The sequence below is a fragment of the Adelges cooleyi genome, unplaced genomic scaffold, assembly GCF_023614345.1.
Source record: "Adelges cooleyi isolate 19-005CV unplaced genomic scaffold, UGA_ACOO_1.1 ACOO_flye_CR_arks_rails_tigmint_CR_PRNA_9, whole genome shotgun sequence".
Classification (NCBI taxonomy): Eukaryota; Metazoa; Arthropoda; class Insecta; order Hemiptera; family Adelgidae; genus Adelges; species Adelges cooleyi.
Window position 1 is genome coordinate 17966046 of NW_026096579.1, and position 25686 is coordinate 17991731.

Consider the following 25686-nt stretch of genomic DNA (forward strand, 5'->3'; position numbering starts at 1 on the left):
CTACTAGTTAAATAAAAAAATTGAATGAAAAAAATATCAAAGGGTAAAAAAAAAATTCTAAGCGAAATATTATTTTCTGAAAACAAAATAACCGCCAAACTATAATAACTGAACTTTAAATAGCAATACAAAACGTCCAGGTACACGTATGATGTTGAAATTTTATATTATATCTAAGAAACATATTAAAATGAATAATTCATAATTGTTTTGATAGTTTTTGCATATTTAACAATAGGACTTTGGTTTAGTCGTTCTGCACATTAAGCAGTACGTCGATTGTTGCTTCAATAGACAACTTTTTGACAAGCTCAGAACACAACATCTCGCCAAAAATACAGTGATTGCATTATATTGTTTGTAACTTTGTATTATTACAACAGCAACTCGTTTGATGACAAATCGTGTTTGACTTGAAAGCAAACACCAACGGTAAAAACTTAGTGACGGTGTCGGTCCACGAAGGAATTCCCATTTTCTGAGTAATAATAATATGAAAACAACTTATATCGAACCTTCGGATACAAAACTCATTAAGTATAAAATCGTCGTTTTCGAAAATGAGCGTTTCTTCAACATTTCACAAACATTAAAAGTTTCCCAAATGGGTCACGTTTATTTTTCTCGTCCTGAGTTATTATTTTTTTTCATTTATCAAACTTTATATTCCATTGATCTTTCTGAATAATAAAATATTTAGTATTTTTAATTATGGTACCGGTCATGCATTTGTTGGCTGTTAAATCCGTATAAAATTATTTATATGATGTTCATGTAGTTATTACTTGTTTGTAAAGTAATATGGATCAGATAGCACTTTTTTAAATTCTGGTCTACCAACTATAGGTATGATATTAAAACGTTTTAAAGCATTAAATAAAATATAGTAAAATACGTTAACAAATCTGCGGTTTATTCCCATAAAATAGTTTTATTTCATCAGCTAGAATCTGAGATTAGATTAGATTATGTTTAGATATTGTATACCATAATAATACTATACAAAATAACGATGTGTACCTGAACGTATAAAAAAAAAATAAGCAACAAGAAAGTATGTTATTGGGTTTTTCATAACAGTAAAATCTTATTGGATAACCGCTGGACCGAGACATTTTTAGTTAAAGGTTAACCTTTTTTTTCCTTAAAAAAAAAATAAAATTGAATATATATCTAATCTAAATTTGTATGACGTTTTTGTAGTTTCCCAAAGTTTAAAACCCTCAAAAACCACCTCGTCCATATATTTTCCAACCGAAGAGGCGAGAAAAGTTTTTAAAAATATTTTCGTCTAATAAAACAATTGTTGAAAGTTATTTGAAAACAAACAGTACAAAAAAAAGTTTAATATATTTTAAATTAGAAAAAATTAAATATATTTTTAGTTAAAAAACATAACATCTGTTTCATTATGGTTCGTAAAAGCATTTTGTAATCTGTAAAAAAATTGCTTCTGGTGAAAAAAAAGGATTACCTACTCGTTTTTCCTTCCATTATTGTGAGTTTTAAGCTCCTAGTCCGAATAATATTTTTTATTGATATTTCCTTCTTTAAAAAAAAAAAAAAAACAATGATTTTATAAGCTAAATATTACTCATATCTAACCATTAGTACAGTACTACGGAAAAAATAAATATAAAGCTCTTCTAGGATTATAAGATATTATTTATATAGGAGACGTGTCAGAGGGTTTATGTGAAATAAAAATATTTTTATTCCGTCGTCTAAGTCGACATGTTTTATAAAAACGGTAATACATTTCATTAGTTTTAATATTACTAGGATAGCACAAAAAAAAATGCATCAATCGCAAGTACACGAATAATAAGGATGAGAAAATATCTAATTCCCGTCATTTGTTACATTTTAAGTAGAATAACGGACCAACAATTCCATACAGATGTTTTCAAAGTAATGTTTAATTAAAAAAATAATTACTCTATAACTTTTTTAGTGGCTATGAGGAATATTCTCAAGGGCGCCCGCAGGTGAAAATTCAGCGAGGGGGACCACGTATGATTTTGTAATAGATTTTACAAGTTTGGGATATTGGACATACATTTTTAACTTGTATAGAAGCCAGGACGAGTGTCCCCCTCCCTGTGGGCGCCCTCGAATAGTCCTAGTTTCAAATACTTAACCTTTTTTTAGATAACATCAAAATTATTTAATAACAAATTTGATTTCAAACCAGTCAACGTTTTTAGAAAAAAAAAAATGATAAATATAAACAACAATAAATACTTTACGTTATTATCGTTTTCAGTTTTAATAGTTTTCCAAAGACCTTTTACCACACCGGCCATGCTGTGATGGCTTTTATTTTTTTAAATCAATTGAATTTCCTCATAATAATATTGTGCTCAAAATCTTACAGTTATTCCCAGGAAAGTACGATAATGTTATATTCTGTTTTGAACGCATAAAATCAGAATACAAAGGGTAACAAAAATAAATACTTGTATCCCGAGCTGTCGACGACCATGTCGTTTATTAGACATAATAACCCGTTTATGGGCACTTTTATGTATGAAATACATGTTTATATTTTTTACTTATATATTTATATAATAATAACGCCACTACTGTCGGCCAATAGTATCGCACAACTTTAAGTATTATAATTCTTTGCCGTACCGCCGTCAAACTACACGCCGGCTTAAAAATGAATAAAGCACTTAGTACTAAAAAAGTTGTGAAGCGCATTTAAAGATTAACGATGCCATTATTTTTACTCCGTCCATTACTCGAGCGATTATGTGATTAGTATTTGGTGTGAAACTTTACTCAACAAATAATTCCGGTTTAATGGTATTTGGAAAATGTTATGTGCTGCAGTAAAATTATAATACAATATATATATATATATATATATGCTTTATTGTTATTATGGTTTGCAGTACTCAATTAATATCAACAAAATTACTGTATAGTTTGAGTCACAAGTACTTAATACAAGCATTCGACCTACTGTAATTAGGTTAATACTTGTTCTACATTCAAACTTATCCTTAGATCTAAAATAATAAAACTTTGTCTAGAGAAAGAAAAATAAGTTTATATCCTTTCCGAGGGTAAAGGTTAATGCTATTAGAGTGGTTTTGGACCGATTCTATCTGAATATAATAATCCAAACATATTTGGTATTGTATATTCATTAGAAAAAAATACCATGACAATAAATCGAATTGGATATTTTTTCTTCTATTTTTAAACTTTTAGATAAATCATTTAGCTAGTGTACGTATTATATTGTGGAAACAATAACGAAATAAGTTTGGCTGTTACAATAACAAACAATGTAATGCCATTGTTGTCGTTTGATTAAGTATCTACTATTGTAATAACTAATAACCAATAGGATTGTCGTTAACGATTGATTGGAAAACTATTGTTTTCCAAAAAAACACCAAACAGAAATGTTTAAACTAATAACAATTAACAGTTTGGACAATGAAGAGTCATACATATCTCATTTCAAAAAAACTAAAATATTTTAAATCAAATACAGTTATGGTTTTGAAAACTTGTGGTTTATTTTAAATAGCCTTTATTGTAATGTAAACCTAAGTAAAAAAAAGTGCAGGAGTTTTTTTAAATTCATTTTTTTTTTTATTTAAGTAAATGTCTCTTTTTTGCAGTAATCCTTTTAACTTTTCGTAAAAAGGATTTTATAGTTAAAACCTATTTATTTTTTTTTTATAAAATATCCAAAAATCTTGTAGTGGTCCTCTCAACTAGAAAAATTGAAATTCTAAATAAAACATTATATTCGTCGAAGAATATTTTTTGGGTTAGACGTATTATAAAATAAGTATAAACTTCGTAAAATTGTTATCTTTAACCTCACTGTATGACAAATATTATAAGACTGTGTCGATTTAAAGTTAAAATAATAAGTATATATTCACATTTTTTTATAGATACTTAAAAAAATTGTACAGTATTTTTTTGAAAAAATAATATGTTGAATAAATGAAAAAACAATAATAAAAATATTTATAATTTGATAATAATAACAACCGATTAAATACAAAAATATCAGTTTACAGCAGAAGGCGGCCATAATATGATGGACATGTGTTGAACTTGAACATAAAAACATCTGTACAGCTTTACTCGAATTATTATTTTTTAAGAAATGGGGAAGTGATCAGAGAGAGGTTATCAGATTGTGCATAATATCATAATGATATTATTAGGATGATACATATTTTATTCTCATCTTTATTAGGCATTTCCAAAAACTAATTAATGTCATTTTATTAAATTAGTTTTTGTATGATACAAATTGTACGTGTCTGATTTTAAATGATTTGGATTATTAAGTACTTTACAATTTTTTTTAAAAGCCTTTTTTTTTGGGAAGAATAATTTATTTTAATTAATGTTTCGCCATCGGTTAGCAAACCCACTCAAAATGCATCGGAAACGTTTAATTAGTGTTAAACTATTAAGTTCGGTAAACTTTGTAAAACTTAATTAAATTTTCAAAAACTGTAATAATAGTTTTCTGGTGCGGTTTTGCCATAATGATAATTATAATGACCATTCCCGCACTAAGTCGAACGCGGTTTGATTATGGAATTGTAATTATTAAAATACACATCAGCTGTTAAATGAAACTATAATATATACTTAGTCTTGTAACGACAAGGTTGAATCGATTACTTGACTTATTAAATATAAATTAAAAAAAAAAAATGTCACTTCATATTCCTTTTTATTGTGAAATATAACGTTTGACGTACCTGTTATTTTTAAAAGCTTGTTTTTTTTTGGGGGGTTAAAAATAATAATATTAAATAGTAAAACGATAGAAAATTTGATATTTTTTAGCACTTTGATAGCTGTAACGATCTATACATTTTGACGATCAATAATTACTAGTGCAAAGGCTTCCAAAAATGTTGTTAATTAAATTTATAATCAGAACTTCACTTTGCAGCGATTACAATTAGTGTTGCTTCGTTGATCCGGCCTAATCGATTGTGATTAATTCAACTCAGGGGGGGTTAGTTATCCTTGGTTATATTCTGTGTTGCCAAAGCACACACACTGTCAACCTCTTCACAATATAATATTATTATTATAATAATTCACGATCAATTTGAGTTTACACTAATAATTATAGTGACCAAAGAGTAAACATTAACATTTTATTATGAACAGTTAATGGTATCTGTACAGGCAATCCGTCACGAGGAAACGTGTCACGACCTATATTATTCATCCACAATATCACAATAAATTACATTGAACGCACAACACTAGGTGGAGTAATTCGCTTGGAAATGGGAATATCCTTCAAAACTATTTGTTTATTGTTAATATTATACAGGAATGTTACAGTTTTGGTTTAATTAAGTAAGACTTTTACCTGGATTATCTGCAGATTATATTATGCTAAAGTAAAATCATAATAATTGTTAATGTTTATAGTTTAAACAGTTTTAACTGAAATCTAAACAAATATATTTTATTTGTTTTAAATTTATTTAATTCTGCACATTTTGAATACTAATAGTATTTATATTTAAATTAAAAAAAAAAAAAAAAGGTGATCAACAATTTTTTTAAAATTATAATTGCATTTATCGTTTTAAAACTTATTATTCTACAATTGTTTACATTTCAAATTAATAACGGTAACAATAACAATTTAATTAATTATAATATATTATTTGATGGGTTTAACGCAAACCGGCAAAATGTGGGAAGTATGTCTGGGTGGTTTCATTATGAAGTTATTGGTTGCATGGAAGCTAATATTAAAAAAATAAATGTTGCTGATATTTTCAAATAAGTAATTTGATTTGTTGTCCAAGAATGAAATCTTAGTACCAATTAAAATCTTTAACTGTATTTACCGGAAAGTTGGAAAATATCAACTTCCTATCAGAGTTTTATTAACATTATTTACAATTTTTAATAGTTCCACATTGAAGCATTTATTTAAAAAGTGATTTAATTAATTTCAGTTATCTAAAAAAAAAACATTAGTGAGTATTACAACAGCTAATACGAAGGCGGGAGGACGTTTAACGTTTCCATCCATAAGGGGTTAGGATTTATTGGGATGGTTGTTACTTTTTTTTTATGAATTTAATGGACGTTTTTGAAGAACTTATGTATAGTTGTACACGGATGGCACTTCGTACATACATGTGACCAGTGTTTTTCTTGCACGTCTTGATTTGGTGCGATAAAATATGATATTTACATTATTTATATATATTATGTATGTACAGTGTACATATGTGTACTATCGGTTCTAATAAAAAATATTTACCCTTCCGGGAGGTTGTTTTCGCAATCGCTTCACCGGGATACTGGTTGAAAAAACACAATGTCCGGCTGATTTATGATGTTTGCACTGACCGAAACGTATCCTGAGTAAATAAATAAAAAAATTCAAAAACAACATCCCGGACGACCAGCCGGTATTATGTATGATCACGATAATTATATCGGGAAGTGGACTTGACTATAGTAAAAGTCCTTTATGTCAATCCTGTACAAAAAACTTGTATTTCCAAAAATGCTTATAGGCAAAAATAAGGGTCAGTCCAAGAAGTTTTGGTACTATACGTTTTGAACGTGTCCTGTAATGGAGTTTCATTTAAACAAATGTATTTGAGAGTTTAGATTACAGCTGAGTGTTGTACACTGAGTGGTCTTGGCGTCAGTCGCGTGACGATTGCTTGCCGTTTGGCTAAGCTTGATTTTGTAAGACATTTGTAAAAGTTGGAAATCGATTGTTGTTGGCAATTGACTTTCGAAGACGTTCAAGAACAATAAAATCACTTTGAAATAAACGCATCGATGCGAACTGTATGTGAACGACAATATTATTATGTCACATGTGCTTAAATATTAATTTTTATGATCAGGGTGGATACGATAAGGGTTGATTGTCTGTATACAAAAATGTATAGCCATAGTTACCCATTTATCAAAATTAACAAACATTCCCAAATACCTGTTGACTGTTGATTCTCTGGCACAGAGCAACCTAGAAATTTAAAACGGTCAATGTGCAATTTTCCCCTTTTTTTTTCAAATATAAAACTTATAGCTCTAGATTTACCTATGGTCAGATTATCCAAATTAAGAAAGGGTTTTTGTAATTTATTTGGGTAGTCTACGAAACCCTTTCTGAGATAGAATATATTATTTGGTAAAAGTGGAGTTTTCGTTGTCCATTTTACCATAATATCGCCCGGTGCCAACTGGCATATTAATACACTACAGAGGGTATACCTTTTATACCTGTTTTGTTTGACTTATTTTGTATGGCCATCGTGGAGTCATGAAACACCTAAAACGTTTCTAGTCACGATATTTTGCCACGTTATAATGTTCGTCTGGTTTCCGGTCATTTTACCCAGGTCTTCCTATGATTACATCCGATGGCGGATTACACTATTATTCCAATGGTCAACCCGCATACCTAAATTTTAATATTATCAATAGGCACGAATAGGTTGATCTGTTTTCGGTTCCACGACCTTTCGAATATAATTTAGTTAATTACCTATTATTCGCCAACGTCAGAGAAAAATATAATATATTATATACTTATTTGGCATTTTTTTAAATTTTTTTATAAATACTTTTATTTACTACTAAACCGCCAGCGGTCAACTCTTCTGGTGCTGTTGTCGGGAAAAATTGAAAAACGTAAAAGCATGCCCCGGACACTGATAAAAATTAACACGGGGATAACATACAAAAAAACGAAGCGGCCGCATAACCGTAACAAATGGTATCTACACATTAACGCAAAAATAATAATATCAAAAACGTTGAAGTTTTTAATTTACTCAGGTCTGTTTTACTTTGGATTAAAACGTCGCCGCGTCTCGGGATTTAACTGAGGATTACAATCTGTGGCGCCTCCGGGGACAAGACAATAAATCAAATCGGTACGGCGCGCGTCTAGGGGCGTCCCGGAATCGTATATATAATTTTGAATAATAACCCTAAAATCATAAACAATAATGCAGATCCGACGATCGGTAACCGAATTGGACCAGTCGTTGTTGATTTCGGTTAATTATATTATAAAGGTCGTGCACCGCCTACCGATTCCGAACAAACACTATACTGCATTATCTGAGAATGAAATTTAGGTGGCAAAAATAGGCCATTCAAAAATCAATATTTTTTTTCTACGATCTCATTAGTATATGATTACTAGTGTAAATATAAAATTTCAGCATAATAACATTTTTTGAACAGGAGTTATAATAGCCTAGTGAATTAAACACATATGGTTTTTTCTGTTATTTTGAAAATAAAAATGCCGATAATTCATTCATTTTTTTTTTGGCTATTGAAGTATATAAAATAAAAAAAAGTAAAATGCTTGATTGTTAAGTAACATACAAAGATTATAAAATTAAACTAATTTTTTTTTCTTCAAATTTAAGTCCCCCCTAACGGTTATGAATCATAAAAAAAAAATCGAACGTATTTTTTTTCCCCCAAAGACTTTAGTTAAAATTTACTGCCAGTTAGGGATCTGTATAAGTTATCTGCTATTTTATTGGTCTCCAACACTCATACTTTATCCAAACAAGTTAATAAAAGAGATTTTATAGCATATGACACTACTGTGCGATACACAAATAGAGAATTTGGTAAGAAATTTCTAGATTACCTAGGTCCAATTTTTTACAACTCGTTACCATTGGATTTAAAAAAAAGTATTGTTAATTGTAAAGCGCTGAAAAAGAATAATAGTATGTACGTCAAGAAAATTTTTAAAGTTTGGTTATTAAACGAACTAATGTAATGTTAGTGTAGTTATGTAATTATGTTATGGATAATTTTAAAGTTTATGTTTTTATTTTGTACTTGTTACATCTTAGTTATATTTTTTTCCCCTGCAGTTTATTCCATAAGTTTAAAACTCGATTTTCTGTCTAGTTAATATTTCTTTTGGAACTCTTTTGCCCCACCACAAGCAATGCGGTATTGGGGTCGAAATAATCAAAAAGTAGTTTTTCGTTGTAAGCTGTATTATTTGTAACCTTTTTGTTTTTGATAAAAAAAAAAAAATTATTTTGTGTATTTTATATCATTTAGTTCGCCGAGTTAATATAATATTATAATCAACTGGTCCATTCTTAAAAAAAGTTTTAATCGTTTAATCAAACATTTTAAACGCGGCCTTAACAGTATTTTTCGGATGTATGTTTTAATACCATACTTAGTGTAATGTTTAAAGAAAGAGTATTTAATACATTTCCTTTGTGCTCTGCAAATTTGTTATTTATAAAGATTGTGTATAGTTATGGCAATTTACATGATAATTATGGACTATGTGGCTGCAGTGAGCTAACTGATCCTATATTATAAGCCCCTTATTGTTCGATGGACTCTGTAAGCTTCTTATTAAATTACACACTATTTGCAAAAAAAAGTCCCATCCACGCTTATGAAAGGGATTTCTGAATAGGAATTTGGATTGAAAGGCACAAAATTGTGTATTAACATAATGTCCAAGGTTAAAAAAAAAATAATTTATTTTGTGCGTTTCTAAGACGTGGCCAAGGGCAAGTGTTTGGAAATCACAAATAGGATAACAGTCTGAAGAGGGTAGTGGGTTTTGGCTGTTTAGAAACTTAGATATTATAGAATGTAATTTGAATAACCAATGAGGGTGGGATAGACTAGCTCGCTTGCCGTAAATGTAATTTTTTGTTGGATCTCTCGTCACGATTAAACCACTACTAATAATAACAATTAACTAATTAGTATGCTGCACGTTGCTGAAAAGGGTTTCGAGTAGTCGAGTTATTTAATACGTTTTTCCCCCTTATATTTTGTATTGGAACTTCAGTGTTCGTATTTACTATATTTACTGGCCCTACGTGACTGTAATATGAAAAGAAATGCTACTGTCAGTAACCCCACAGTCTCTGTTTGGCCATGTCAGTGATGCTAAGTTCTGACACAATACTTTCTTGAACAAAGATATATTTGTTCAGCCAATGGGTGGTATTCTGAGTTAAGGAATATGTGGCTTATTTATATTTTCATAAAATTACATTGCTTTAATAGGGAGTGGCACTATCTAGTTGTATCTAATCTGTGATACAATCATTGCTGCTGACATTTCAAGGCAGTGCGTGTAGAGGTACATAAAAACGTTTTATCGGTTTCGGGCAAATCTTATATGTATTCCAAACGAGACAAAAGGGATTCACATAGTATCCGGAGAGGATATAATATACACGTGTATGTATAAAATAGTCCGTGACAATAATACAGGCGTTGTAACACCGTCCTATAGTCGTCCATATGTATATATATTAAATATCTTTTCCCTATGTGTGAGCGGAATGAAAAAAACTACCTACACAAGTTACAACGACTTGGAGCTAAAGGTGTGTATTGATTTTTAATTTAGATTTTTTTCCGATTTCTTCAAGTAGCAAGTGTATAGATCAGAAATCGTACCAAAAGGGCTTTCAATCATTTTACTCCTTCCTCGTCAAAATTGAGAAAAAATACATATTTTTTTATTTCAAATTTCACCACACAGCATGCTATAACATTATTAAAAATATACTAATTAGTTGCAAATTTGTACGGAATACCGAATATAAATATTCTTTGAACACCTAAAATATTATTGATGTACCTACGTACGATGATTAACCATAAAAGTATCAACAACCCATTGCCACGGAAAGTGTGAAATTGCGCATAAGTTTCATACTGATAACCAAACACACATGAAAAAATATCATCTACCGGTTGTGGGACTATAGTTTTTCAGCTAAAACACCACGATTTTCTAGCACGGCTTACAGTGAGTACATTAATACCATTCGTTTATACACTCCACCTGTGAATACAAGTGTATTCACACTTGGTTTCTTTGCTTCTACGTCAATACAGTGTATGTTGTTATAGACATTCGAATTCCTACAGTCTACATATTAGCATCCACAAACGTGCAAAACATTTTCTATCCAAGTACGCGCATTTGGTGAGCGTTTTCAAGTATTATAATAGAAAACAAGATTGCGAGTTCATAAAAACGTTATAAAAATGGCATTTTTCGGTCTGTACTGTTTAACACTGTGCGTGCACGCGTTCTTGTTGAATGCAACAACAGCAAACAGCGTCGAAACGATGAACCGTCTGCTAGCAAAGCCCGGATGGATCACTTTGGACACGTGCGCGGTCAGAGATGGCGAAAAATATTTAGCCGTTAGCCATTTACTAGCGTCCAGCAGCAGCACGCCCATAGTGACCAACGAAAACGTGAACCGGAAAATTCGACTTGCATACCAGTTTTTGACTTGCAACTTCGTGGACGAGTTGAGACAGTACTATGGCCATGTGAGGGGTATAGGGCCCCAGTGCGAACTGATGGACAGTCCGTTGCCCGCGTTGCAATGTCTGGAGAAATACCTGCGGATGATCGAAGACGGCGAACAGTTGGTGTTACTTGTGCGAAACGCGCTTGCCAGATTAAGCCAATTGACCTGGCACGCGGTCCTCTACAACGCGGGCATCGCCGAATTTCTGGAATACACGAGGACCTATTACGAGGGCAAAACCCTGGACGTGGACTCGTCAGAAGAACAACGAGCCAAGGTACTGTTATCTGACATTTTGGCCGTGGTCGAGGTGACCAATAAGGAAATGTCGGAAATCGAACGACGGTTGAGCGAGTTGTTTGCAAGCTTTTGTCGTCGTCGGCTTACACCACCGCCTTGTGACGTACAACCGACAACGAGCGATCTTAACAGGCAAATCGATGAAATCTACAAATCGGCATCACAGATAAGAGACAGATTCTTGCGGTTTTTCAAAGAACCGTTCGGATTTCATTACAATCCAGACACCCTGGCTGTTCGTTTAATATAGACAGATCCCTTCCTCATTGGGATATTTGTATTTCACATTTAATTCATCTTTTTTTTTTTCGAAATAATAACAATTATAAAATAATAAAAATTGGATTTTTATTATTATCACATTTTATAGACATAAGATAAATAATATGTTTAAGTGAAACTTTTGTTGTATTATATTAAAAACAATTTTCAAATATATTCGATTATATCAAATTTTGTGTCTTTTAATATTGCTAACACAAGTCAGCACAACGTACCTAGCTATAAGTAATACTTTCTACAAACATATATAAAGTATTAAAATATGTAAATAATTGAATATAATAATAATCACGAGGTGGATTGTTGACGAATATACTTTCAGAATACACTTATATACATAAAATATTCGAATTTGAAATTTGTTTGTACGCTTATTATCTATAAAATGAATAAAATATATAGAAGTTAAAATGATATGCTCCTTTTAATTTGGGCAACATTGGTTATTTTTTCCGGATGTTCGTTGACAAAAAAAACAGATGAAAACAACAGATAATTTTCTACTAAATGAACATTATAGATACCTACGTCGAATTTGAAAGTTAAATAAACATTAAATTAATTATATTTTAAATCTTTTTTCGAATTCGATAGGAAATACGAGTTTTGTTAAAATTAAAATACAATTTCATCATCTTGCAATTATTATTATTATTATGCATATTATTTTTTAGTCTCGAGTATCTAACAAAAAAAAAAAAACGATATAGAACTTACTGTACAAAATTTAGACAAAGCACGATTCTCTGCATTATTTATCTAGCAACGAATTTTTTTACCATCGGTAAACAAAAGAAAAGCTAGTTCAACAATAGGAAAATGTAAACTATAGGCAAAAAAAAAGACCATGTCAAAAATACTTTTTTTTTTTAGTATTACTATTTATGCACATTGTGAATTTGTGTACTTACCAAGTCCTCAAGTGCTATTGTAAAAGCAAAATGTTCGATTGAACAGCACTAATGGTCGTATATGGTCTAAGCCTTAGGCTCTGAAGATTAAGTTCATTATTTAACAGACTTTGCTGGCCAGTACCTCTCGGTTGACGAGAGGTTAGTTAGGTACTCCAATAAGGTTATCACATCAATCCCATCATGCGGTAGTGTTGAAGCGAAGGTTTGAAATTACCAAAAACTAATATGGCAAAGTTGCGGTCAAATCGACAATTCACTTAAACTTGTATGGCCATGGGTGTGTTGCTAGCAACAATCCCGGAGTAAAACAAAACTTCATGGTCCCTTGCTACAACTCTTGTTTGATACACTTTTGTATTAATATACTAGTTCTATCTTCACAAATTGGGTACAACGTTATTTTCCCGACTTGGTTAAGAATGTGGACGAATAAAGATTTACAGTAGTTTTTCAGCTTCGATCACAGCTACAGTAATTCTGTACGGTTTACAGCACATCTGTAGCCTTAGGCCGTGTAAAATCGATGAAGCTATTTGTAAGAGTGACATCAAGTTAATCGCACACGATACGGGGACATTCGACACTGCAGGTATACAGCAAGAATCTAGGTTACAAATTAAATCCAAGTAGGTACTCGTGATACAGTTGTATCGGATAAATCAGACAATAGACTTTATACCGAAACGGTATCGCCGACAGAGACGTTTTTTTTTTTTTGACGTTTTAAGACCATATAACACAATGACAGAACTTAAAAAAAAATAAAGTAAATAAAGAGGAAGTGAGATTTTTTTAGCTTTGATGCGCAGCTAAGAAGGTATTGATTTTATTATTATTATTTTTTTTTTTGTTGTCTGGAACCACGCGATATCTTCTGAACCTCTAATCTCGCTAAAAATGTAAAAAGATCATCCCTGCCCATTGAAAACCGATAAAAACAAAAAATGTACATATTTTTACACCTAAAACTAATAAAAACACTAAACGATATTTTTAAACATTTTCGAATCAGTTCCCAATTTATATGGAATATTCTTAAGGTGAAGTAGGTACTATCGGTAAACGTTGACAAACCAAAATAATCACTAATCAAACAATATCGTAGGAAGCATAAACAGCACTCCGGGCAAATTCAGTGTACCTTTATTGTCAGTAAACGTCAAGACCCCCCCCCCCCTCACCCAAAAAAGGAACAAAACCTTTTCCTCTAGAAAGGGTGGAAACTTTTCCTTTATTTTGCTTTGCGAGGAGTTATTTTATAAAAAAAATCGTATACTACACTTTTAATAAAACTGTCAAAATGGTACTTAAAATAAAAATTACCAAATTATTTCAGGCGATGGCATCGGCTAAACAAGGGTTATTTTGTTAGTAAGGTGAAAGCCTTTATTGTTGATAAAGAAAAAGTTTCTACCCATTCTAGGGGAAATTGTTTTTGATATTTTTCAAACAAGATCATACTCGAGGGCAATAAGAAACGACTACCCACCAACATCAGTTATAAAACCTATCGTGTCGCGTGCAGCCACATCTCAAAACGATTTCTTTTTTTTTTTTGGAATACACAGCAGATGATGTGGAAAAATTACTTCAGACAAGGAAGGAATTGCACGCATAGACACGAGGGTGAAGATTCGCATGGGCGGGAGTGACAATAAGACTAGGCAATTTGTTTCCTACAAAACGACCCCTCCTTTTTGTCTTTCTGTAAATATCCTATTTTTCTTTTGTGTTAATTAATATTTATAAATTTTTACCTAGTGAAATAATAATATCCGTGTCTCGGGGCGAAAAATAAAATAATTAATTAAACTGATTATTTCATTTGAATGGATGAACTTATCTAAGAGTTCATACGTCATATAAGGTAGATCACAGTGAATAGAGAGCGAAATTTAAATCTAGGTGAACCGTAAAACTGGAAAATTGACATTTTTGACTTAATACACTTTAGCTCCGAGGTACGGATATTATTATTTATGAAGATCATTATCCTAACGACCGGCGACATAAAAAAAAAAACCCATTCCGGGTCAAACCTTAGAGAAGAAAAAAATGCTTACCTAACAATAAGGAGTGTGTTATTATTATAGAATACTTGTTAGTTGCTTCTATAATATTCCACATTGTAAACTGAAAAACACCGTATTATTATTGAAGCGAAAAGAAAAAAGTTAAACAGTATAATTGTACAAAAAAAAAAAAAAAATGTATCATCATAATAATATTGTATACACTAAAACCAACATTTAAACGAATTTTGTAATTAACAGATGACAAAAAAAAAAATTGTTATAAATAGTAAAATAATAATAATAAAATCAAAATAATAACACGTAAAATATTTTGGTCATCTTACTTATTCGCGGGCTAATTTCTCAAGCCTGTCGACGACTGCCTCTGTATAATCTTTCAGCTAAACGATTAAAATATTAAAAGCGTGTATTAGCAATTATATCATTAAAATTTGTTATAATTTATGTCAATTTATTAATTTTGTAAGTGTAAAGTTGTGCAAATTCTCATACGAATATTAATATAATTCGGATGGTTTTTTCACAATTATTTATTCGAATAAAAAAATCACACGAATAATGTTTAGTACCTGTTGCGTAAGAACGTTCCTTGTTTTTTCATAATTTTCTAGTATACAATGCACGTTTTCTTCCAGTTGAGTTTTTTGTAAATCACATTGTTTTAACTCGTTCTCTATTAACTTAATAGACTCAGTGAAGTTATTTTTGTTTTTGATTTTTTCGTCCAACTCCCTACGATCATATGAAATAATTAAAATAAAAACTAAATCGATCCAATATAATGTATGGTACAGACAAATATAAAATATCTACACACAAAAATTGTAATCCACTAAATGATGTATCCATTAAAAAATAGAGGGGGTATAATTGATATACTTTACAATTTTATTTTGTACCATTTTATTTGACGAGTAATTAAATCAGAAATGACCAATCAAAAAATGTATCTTATTACAAATTTATTCAAAATTTTTTTTATACATATAATTAATGGTCAAAAAAAAAAAAAAGATAAGAAAAATTGGTGTGTATCACTAAATATTTGACCTGTGTTACGGTTTTTTTGTTAACAGAAAAACAATGAAAATTTATATACAAACAATTTTATTTATTAAATTTATTATTAGAAAGTTATTGAATAAAAAATTGTCAAAATAAATATTATCTTTTTATTTCATGTAATACATACATTGTTCACTTTAGTTTAGTTATTCTTTAATTAATTAAATTTTGCCAAACTCTGTCGCCAATTAATGGAATAAAGCTTAAGTGGCCAATTTAGGCCATTCCACTAGACAAATAGTAAAAAGGACCGTTGTAATTTTGGAATACATTGGCAGACAGCCATAATCCCAATTAATCAAACTAAAATTCCCATCAGAGTTTGTCTGGTAGGAAAACATACATAGATATAAAATATGAGATGGAACAGTGTTTTCAAAGTGTTTCTACAAATACTTATATTATTCTCACTTTTGCAAAACGTCATATTTCAATTTCAAAGCGTTGCGTTCACATTCCATTTCTTTTGATATATTATTTATTTTATTATTAATGTCAGCTTTTTCGTGTTGGGCGATTTCAAATTTTTCTTTCAGGTTTTCAGACGCTTCTAGCATGTCACATTTTTCTTGAATCATTGCTTCTATTTCATGGTTTACTTTTCTAATTAAAATATATATAAAAAAAAAATCAATAAAAGAATTTCTGCATTTTATAAATTGTACAATTATTTACGTGTTTTAAGGAGCATACTTTAAACAAACCACTTACGCTAACTGATCGTTTTTTTCCGTTATGTCTGTTAACAAACGCAATCTTTTCTCTTGTGCAGCTAATTCTTGTTCTAGAATGATTACTGTTTGTTTTGTCGCACTGACTTGTGCCATCATAGCAGACTTTTTTTCAGTAGCTTCACTTTTCATCCGTTTCAATCTTTCGTGATCGGCCTTTAACAAATCTGGTGCCTCTACGATTTGACTTCGGAGAGAATTTATATCTCTTATTGTCTGAAATGTAAGAGAAATCATATTCCAGTGTTACGTAAATTAATATTAATGTTACCTAAAAACGTATCAAACACTATTTCTAGTAAATACAAAATATTATATTACATTATCCTTCTGTTCGCATAATGTTGAACAATGTTTTTCAATTGTTTCTTGTTCCTGTTTTACTTTATCCAATTCTTTTAATATTTCATCTTTGTGTACTTGGAGGTTCATCAGTTCAGATTTTCCAATTTTTCCTTCTTCGACTACCTAATTTATGATAATGGTTTTAAATTAGCCTATTATTATATTTTTAATGATTTTACATTTATAAGACATAAAACAATCTTTATCTTACAGATATGTACTCGGATCCTCGTTGCTGGCGAAGCAATGACTTTTGATTTATAGCCTCTTTAATGCTGTCTTTTTGTTTTCGTAAATAATCAATTTTTTCTTTCATATTTCTGACGGCTTTCATTTGAACATCGGCTTTGTTTATTTTTTCATCGCTGTACTTAATGAAGTTTATCATTGTTTGAAGAAGACGATATGTTCTTTTTGGACCTAAAAAAAATATATATTTATACTAATTAATATTAAAAACCAATATGTTACTTAAAAATTATTAGCTATTCAATTAAAACACAATCGTAGCAAAATCATTTTCATGAAGCGACATAATCATCGATTTAATATCTATCAGTTTAGTTAAAAATTAATCAGACATTGCATGTCGTTGCTAATTAAAATTTTAAATAATAACAACATTCCCCTATCAGCATATTATAGCCGGCTAAGATTTTGTACATCACAATAAATTATAGTTGAGTATAATTGAAGTGGCCGATGGCAGCTATGCAAATGACTATGCTATGACTATGTAGATATAGTGTGTACTAACAAAACGGTTTGTGAACAAACTTGAAATAAATAATACCCGTCGACATGAATTAATCATTTAAAATATTTGTACTTAAACCATCGGTTGACGACTAAAATATTCTCATTATAAATTATAATTATATTTTTCTTACTCGCCTTGTTACATTACATTTACTTAAACATGTTTAATATCTTAAGCCAATCTGAACAAATAATTAGATAATAATTTTTACTTGGGTCACAAATGTCGTTTAAACCAAAATCGTCAATACCCAATTTTGAATAAATGTACCGCAAAGCGGTGCACATGTTTAATATTGGTACCGTTTCACCATACATTTCCCTGTGGGTGATATTTTCAATTTGTGAACCTTGAATCTACAAAATTAATATAATGTATTTGTTTTAATATTTTACAAGTCCCTAATTTATTTAAAATTGAATTTATTAATAAGTACATATAAAATTGTTATATTTTAGTACCTCAGTTAAATTGTTGACATCACAGAAAAATTCACTAAATACATCCGTATAAAAGTTTGTCACAAACGTTTGAGACGGTTCTTGCAAATCTTTGATCGACACTTTGAATTGTGGTATGTACTGTTCGAGTTCTTTAATCAAATTGTTGTACTCGACGTACATATGGGCTTTTGTGTTGACATTTTTATTTCCTACTAATGTCTGGTTTTGTTGCCAAGCCATTTTCTTAATATTGTCAACGAACAACTGAAATGATTTAGAAATTAGAAATCATTAACACGCAATACGCTTTACGGTAAAATTTAAACAAAATAACAATTACTAAAACTTACTTTTATAAACAAAGTTTTAAAACACTGTTAACTACACAAACTAACGTACAAATATTAATAATTAATATCGAAATTTCCATAGAAAATTAAGTAGGTATGAGTTATTATGATTATTGAAAAATTATACATAATGAAATGTTATCAGTTATTAAATTATTGTTTGTCCGTTAAATATTTAGCGGCAAAAGACGATGTGATAAGATGCCGCGGTCGGTCGTCGCCGTTATCCACAGTGTCGCCAACATACACATACAAACATCACAAACACCAGTTTTTATGGTACAAAAAACATTATATTGAGCAAGGTGGATTTGTAAATCCACCTTGGTATTGAGAATAGGTACCTATTTTGGGCGGCCAAGGCCAAATAAATTACACATAGTAATATTATTGTCATAATCGGTACAACTAAATAAATTATTACATCAAAAGAGCGATTATTATTTTGCTTTATGTAACCGTTATTTAAATTTTAAAATAATCGTTCAAATTTAAAACTCTGTCGGACACTATTGTCCAATCAGTTAGTATTATTTCTATATGTGGAGTTAATAATATATTACCTATTTAAAAGTTAAAAATGTTTTAATTTTCTACTAGTTCGATATTGTTGAGACGTTGGTTATTGAGTATGTTATGCTCGACTGTATCTAACGATATTGAAAAACTCAAAAAAACGTTCTACCTTACGTTCATCATTTTACTTTTTGTGGGTTATAAGAGCTAAACGTTAGTAAACTTAGAGCGAACTGTAAGTAAAATGTTTAATTATTTAGTAAACAGAGTCGTTATAATTATTCATGTTATAGTTAACTATTCAACTTGAATATATTACAGCTTAAGCCACTAAAATCTAAGTAGTAAATTACCTCTTATTTCCTGACGATCTAACCGCAGTAGCTGCTATGACCATAACCCATTTTGTGGTAGCTATGGTTACTTAACTTCAGTAATTTTCACTAATGTTGGTTTATTCAATGAAAATACTAAGTTTTAACATTATTCGAATGTTTTTACCAGTAAATTTCTAAATAAAGTTAATTAAGTGGCTTAGCGTGATGTCTTTAATGTTTTAAATAGAGTTACAACAATTATATATTTTTAACTATACTTATATGAGGTAACATTTGTATGGAATAGCATATAGCGTAAACATAACTAAATTAAAACTAACTACTTTTAAAACGATTGGCCGTGCGTCTATTACTATAATTAAACCTTATTTATTCATAAGACCAATTTTTCCAGATAAATTATGTAACATCTTTCTTAAACAAATGATTCATAATTACAGTAGGCATTTAAATGTGACATAATCATAAATCAAAATTGTAAATTGTATTATAATGTGTCATGTGCACAGTACAAAAAAAAACCAATATAACACATATTTTTACTGTTTTAACGACTTTTAATTAATTACCAAGCAATAATTAATGAATATATCAGTTAATTACAATAAATAATTGATGAACTGTTAAGTATGCAACACATAGAAACAAATGCATATTATATTCCATTCCCATTTCCCAGCATTCTCACTCCAAATAAAAATAAAATTTATTTTATTTTCCTTGCTTATATAATAATTATTCTCAGATAAATGTTAACAAATCAACATAAGCTTGCTGAAAATAATATTTTAACACTGCCTAACACATTTACATAACCAGAATTGTAGGTTAACACTTAACGTGTATACCAGGTTATATTAATGTGTCTTAAAAAGTTAAGTTATTGACCGACATTAAAATGATGTATATTTTAAAATAAGTACAACAGACGCGGCCTAATTGTAACTTTTGTTCATTTTATTGTTCCATAATTGTTATATATTGGCTTGGGACTAAGACGAGTGAAGAGGCTCGTTTCAAAAAAAGCTTACTGTTTTCAAAATAAAAAAAAAGTAAAGAAATAATCGAATTTAACACTCGCGAAAAGAAAAAGTAATAAATTGTTTGAGTCGCACTCGATTTGCTCTTTTTCTATTAATTTTTAAAGTTTAAAGTTCTTTTAGTACTCTTAAATAAAATAAAACATCAGTGGATGAGATATAGAACATTTAAAAACGCTTAGATAAAGTTTTTCTTTACTCACTTTAAAAATTTAGTGACTTTATATCAATTCTAAGATATATTTAGTTTTGATTCGTGCAAAAAAATATTATTTTCATTTAGAATTCTCATTGCTGTTTAATGTATTTATAAGTATACTCTACAGTTTAAGCTTTAAATTAAGACTTTGCTAAAAACACCTTTTATTTTACATTTAATAAATGTATGGGTAGCGACGTAGCGTCCTCTTAATATTTATGAGGTACTGATGAATATATACATTATAATATACTTTAACATGCATCAATAAATTAATGGGTGTTTTGCAGTTTCATTGCATGAATAAAATACATTTTTTTCATTAGGGTTTTCACAATTTTTTGGACTTTATTTAGTTTTTCTTAAGAACTCTATGTACTAGAGCAATTCTTTTTGTAGATTTGAATTAAATATGAAAAAAATAAACGATATTAAACAATTAACATGTAAAACATGTACAGAGTATAGAGTTGGGAGGCATTTTTGAAAAGTAAATATGTAATAAAAATGATTAAAGGATAATTAGTTGTTGTTAATAATAAAATTAGTCTTAAAACTTTTATGGCGGACTTTGTATGCATACGCATACAAAATTATATATTTGCTGCTATATTTTCTTTATCATTTTAATTTTGTTTTTGTATAAACTAATACCATATTTATTAAGTCTATCTCTATGGAAATATTATGTAGTAAGCCAAAAAACATGCGTTCACTGTTCTTAGTAACTAGTTGAAGGAACTACTCTACTTTTCAATAAAGTTGTTTTTTTACTTAAACATATTTATATAATATTTTATATACTATTAACCGTGCAACTGTCCACCATAACAATACACCGTGCACTAATTGTTCTTGTTTAGGTATAAAACTTACATTTTTCTTTTTTCCAGATACATATCAATTACCATACGATATTTAGTTTTCATTGGAGACCTCCTTGAGTTCTTGGTGTAAATAAAAGTAGATTTTAAAATAGCTTGTATTATCTTTGATTACTGGGTATAGACTAGAAAAAAAGTCTTTAAAAGTATACACGTATACAGTATAAAACTATAAAGAAATCTGATCAAAAGTTTTTCGTTGGCACAATGAAATAATGACAAAAGATATATTTGTAAAACTAATACTCGTCTGGTTCTTTCGCGGCTACTGCTATAAAATTAATGACGTTTTCTATCAAAAAACAAGATAATGCTAACACCATTGCTTACATTTGTAACTTGTTAAATTGCTTTTGCAAGCCGGAATCACAAAGTCATATACTACATGAATCATGTTTGGTGTACTCTGTGCAATGCGTAGGTTTGTATTAAACACATAGAGCAAAGGAAAAATATAAACTTTTACATTTTATTTTAGTTGTACCCTTACTTTTGTACTACACTACTATAGTGCAGCAAAAGTTAACTAACATTTTTCTAAATAATTGTACATTCAAACAAAATGTATGATCAATACTCTTATTTTTGACTTGGTCGAATTTTAAAACCTACTTGTTATTAATAACCAACTTGTTATCAATTGTTTTTTTCTCTTGTTACAGCTATAAACACTTACACTTATAATCAGACAAGTCATACGCAAAGTTTTCCTGATGACATTCTCGCAGTTACTTACGAAGACGGCAAATGGAGTAAACCTTATTACGACTGTGGAGGCGGTAATATATGGATGCTCACTTATACCGTTCCTTTTTTCGCTTTCAAAGATGGAAAATATTTTTTCAAGTAAGTAAATGCAAATATGTATTCCAATATGTTATCCCAACAGGAACTGTGAGAAAATGAACAAAAAAAACTTTTAAAAACACCAAGTTCAATAAATTAACCGTGTTACTACCGTTTAAAAATCTGAAAGGAAATAATTAAAAAAAACTATTTTCATAAAAGTCAACCCCCTGCTCATATTGTAATATCAAAAATAGATATTAGTTAACTAGGAGCATCTATGATTCATAAGTAAAAATATGATAATCAAAATCTTTGAATCACATTATTGTTATTACAATGATTTGTAGTATTGTTGATGTATACTTTTTGATTTTGTTGATATTTAATATTTGAGACGCCGAGAAAAAATTTAACTTAAAACTATATTTTCAGAAATAAAAGTAATTTTAGCTTCATTTTGGAGCTGAGAAGGTATTGTTTTTTTTTATATTTTCATTACTGGACCTCGAATATTTTCTAAATCACTGAACCGATTTCTTCATGTAGGAAATCTATAGATAAGGAAATGTATCAAGAAAGTAACAATTGTAGAGTAAAAAATCAAATGAATTTGAGTCCTAGGGATGAAGAGTACGCATTTCCCCCCTGCTGCGCCGGTTAGGTAAGGTTCAATCAAGCATGCAACAGGGTGTACTAATATTGTACTGCCACCTTATCTCGCTCGACCACATTGCCCCCAAAAAAAGTCATTAATCCATTAAAAATGTTATAATGGCATTTGATATATTGTATTGTTTTTCAGAGGGACGAGTGGTATTGATATTGATTTGAGACGAGTAGATATCGATCAATGTAGTTTACCCGAAGGCAGCACAAAACTCAATATTTTCGCTTCGTCTAATAAATGCAAAAATGAAACTACACAAGTGAGTATTAGCTATATATTATTTACGATTATAGTTATTTACCACAATCCGCTATAAAATAAAACACTGAAAGGTACATAATATTATTGTAATAATCATTCATTATAATATACATTCATCGACGGTAATGATACGATGTAGGTAATATCCAAATAAAAATTATTCCAGTTATATGAGTATATGACCTCTTTACAATTTAATAACACAATTTTGATAATGTAGTATTTCAAATAGAAGCATTTCAAAAACTGTCCATCTTTAAATTTATGTTAAAAATTACAAACACAAGGTACTTAATTTGTTGATGATATTGTTGCGACACAAACTAGTAGCGGGTCGAATTTCGGGTTTTTAATGATTTATGCAATTCAAAGAGGAATTCCTACATATATTTTTGCATATTAAACGAAAGGCCACACGACGTCAAAGGTGCTTGGATTTAACAGGAAATCCGTACATAGAGGATAACGGACGGCCGAAACCATAAAATATTTTGTTTGTGAACCCAATTACTCTAATGAGGATTACAATGAAAGTCATTCAACCGACGGCGTAATTCTATTTAGTCCTTGCTTTAGAACTTTTTTATACCTCAAACGTATTTTATGACCTTAAAAAAAAGACAAGCTAAATTTGATCTCAACCTAACGAAGAGAACAGAAGTGTCATCGTGTATTTGAAGAGGATATACTCATTTAATTTCTGTATTAATAATTTAATATAGTATATAATAACCGTGAAAGGTTGTACTGTTTTTTGTACCTAAGACAATAGGGAAAAACTGAATAAGCATTCTCTTATAGTTACTGGATATTGGGAAGTTTCATCAACTTCTCAATTTCCTAGTGCTTAATAGCACCAACCCTAATAAGTTTGAATGGAAATGTATAATATGTAATAATAAATGGTAAACAAATTTATTCAATTATTTAGATTAATAATTTCAAAAATGTATTCGTTTCGACTAATACTTCTTAATTATCAGTGTTGCAATCAGATCTTCAAGTGCCCAACAATTTATTTAAAAAAAGAGGAGTAGCTTTTAACTTTCATCTATCTCCCAAAATGATTTCATTATTTCAAAGAAATTAAAACTAGTACATATTTATATTTCATCCACCATAATTTTTTAAAAATAAAACATTATTTTATTTTACATAATATATCAATTTTAGTTGTTTTGAGTTCTTATTAAAAGTAAACTAAACGTCACGTACACAAAAACTTTTTTTTTAGTAAGTATAGTAAATTATTATGTACAATTTGGTAACACTTGAAATCTTTGTCTATAAATATTTAATATTAATAATAGTTATTATTATGCGAAATACCTATCAAACAATTTTTTTTGGAGTATTATAATATGTTAAAGTGTTAAATAGTGTTAGCAAGATAAAAATATAAAATGTTAATATGAAAATGGAATTCATTGTATGATTGGCCTTTTGTTAACAAACTAAAATTTGTAATTACAGTTGCAACACTAATAACCTTAACCAGATTTAAATACATATTGCAAATTTAAATAAATTTTTTATTAGGTTTTATGTTATATCAAGTATAATAAGAAAGTGCTCCAACGGTTTGTTGGCACGTGTTCTCTTCGTTCAATAATGAGTCACGCATATTTTATTTTATTAAAAATAAGAATTTAAAGGGCAAGGGGTGAGCTTTTTCTGTCCAATTATGGTATCTTTCAGGTACGGTTTCTAATTTACAAAGTCGTTAGTCCAGAAAGAAAAAAAAGAAAAAATTAAAAAACATAATTAATACTATACCTTTTCAGCTTCACGCTCGAAGCTCAGATTAGTACTTGAAATAAAAACTAAAATAAAAAATACTCAATATGTGAAGTTGTCGTTTTGTGTATATTTACCCATATAAGTGTAATGTAATATTTTGTTTAAAACGTTTAACAGTGCGTTATGCTGGCTGGTTTTGGGTTTCGCCGAGGAAGTTATAAATGCGTGTGTCGCAAAGGATATTATTTTCCAGACATAAGTACTCAAGAAAAATATTTTAACGGCGTGGTGGTTGAAGAAGAATACGAAAAACTTATGTTGGTCTGTATACAGTTTTTATTTTATCAAATTATTAACATCATAATAATATAACATATTTATGTTTTGTAAAAACCATAACATATGTTTTACGGTTAACCTAACCATTATTTTTACTCATTGCAATTTCTCCTTTGTATATATTTTCAAATGTTCATATATTTAATGTACCTACTCTTACTCTTTTTTTTTTATTTGGCCGGTTTAATTTGAATTACTCTGAAAGTATTAAAGGCTTTCGTGGTCATTACTAGAAATTATGACGCATTATTTCCTAAAAAAAAATTATGTTCCAAAAAAAACTATTAAAAATACGGTGTATTTTTAAAATTGGGAAATTTGTTACCATAAATTATGAAAACGATT

The 25686-nt window shown here is 29.5% G+C and overlaps 2 protein-coding genes across 3 annotated transcripts in view; one reads left to right on the top strand and one right to left on the bottom strand.

Moving 5' to 3' along the window:
* Positions 1 to 25686, top strand: part of LOC126846805 (probable G-protein coupled receptor CG31760) — a 76737-nt gene that overhangs the window by 35596 nt on the left and 15455 nt on the right. For both annotated transcript variants that reach the window (XM_050586605.1, XM_050586606.1), the window contains 3 exons: positions 22208 to 22391; positions 23137 to 23260; positions 25180 to 25323. In XM_050586605.1, coding sequence (XP_050442562.1) covers positions 22208 to 22391; positions 23137 to 23260; positions 25180 to 25323 — 452 coding nt within the window. The remainder of the gene's footprint in view (positions 1 to 22207; positions 22392 to 23136; positions 23261 to 25179; positions 25324 to 25686) is intronic.
* LOC126846807 (uncharacterized) lies at positions 15046 to 18694 on the bottom strand. The gene is made up of 9 exons (XM_050586607.1): positions 18569 to 18694; positions 18237 to 18482; positions 17987 to 18131; positions 17227 to 17435; positions 16992 to 17138; positions 16651 to 16886; positions 16351 to 16542; positions 15444 to 15606; positions 15046 to 15254 (listed from the first exon to the last, which is right to left on the bottom strand). Exons 2-9 carry the CDS (start codon positions 18456 to 18458, stop codon positions 15198 to 15200), a joined length of 1371 nt encoding a protein of 456 aa, XP_050442564.1. The 5' UTR covers positions 18459 to 18482; positions 18569 to 18694; the 3' UTR covers positions 15046 to 15197.

Bases quoted from the DNA above. Each gene is read 5' to 3' on its own strand.
- LOC126846807 (XM_050586607.1), bottom strand. From the start codon at position 18,458: ATGGCTTGGCAACAAAACCAGACATTAGTAGGAAATAAAAATGTCAAC. The intron at 17,436-17,986 runs GTAAAAATTATT...TATTTTTTTTAG, and splicing joins AAACGACATTTGTGACCCAA to GTCCAAAAAGAACATATCGT. The intron at 16,887-16,991 runs GTAATATAATAT...CTTACATTTCAG, and splicing joins TATGCGAACAGAAGGATAAT to ACAATAAGAGATATAAATTC.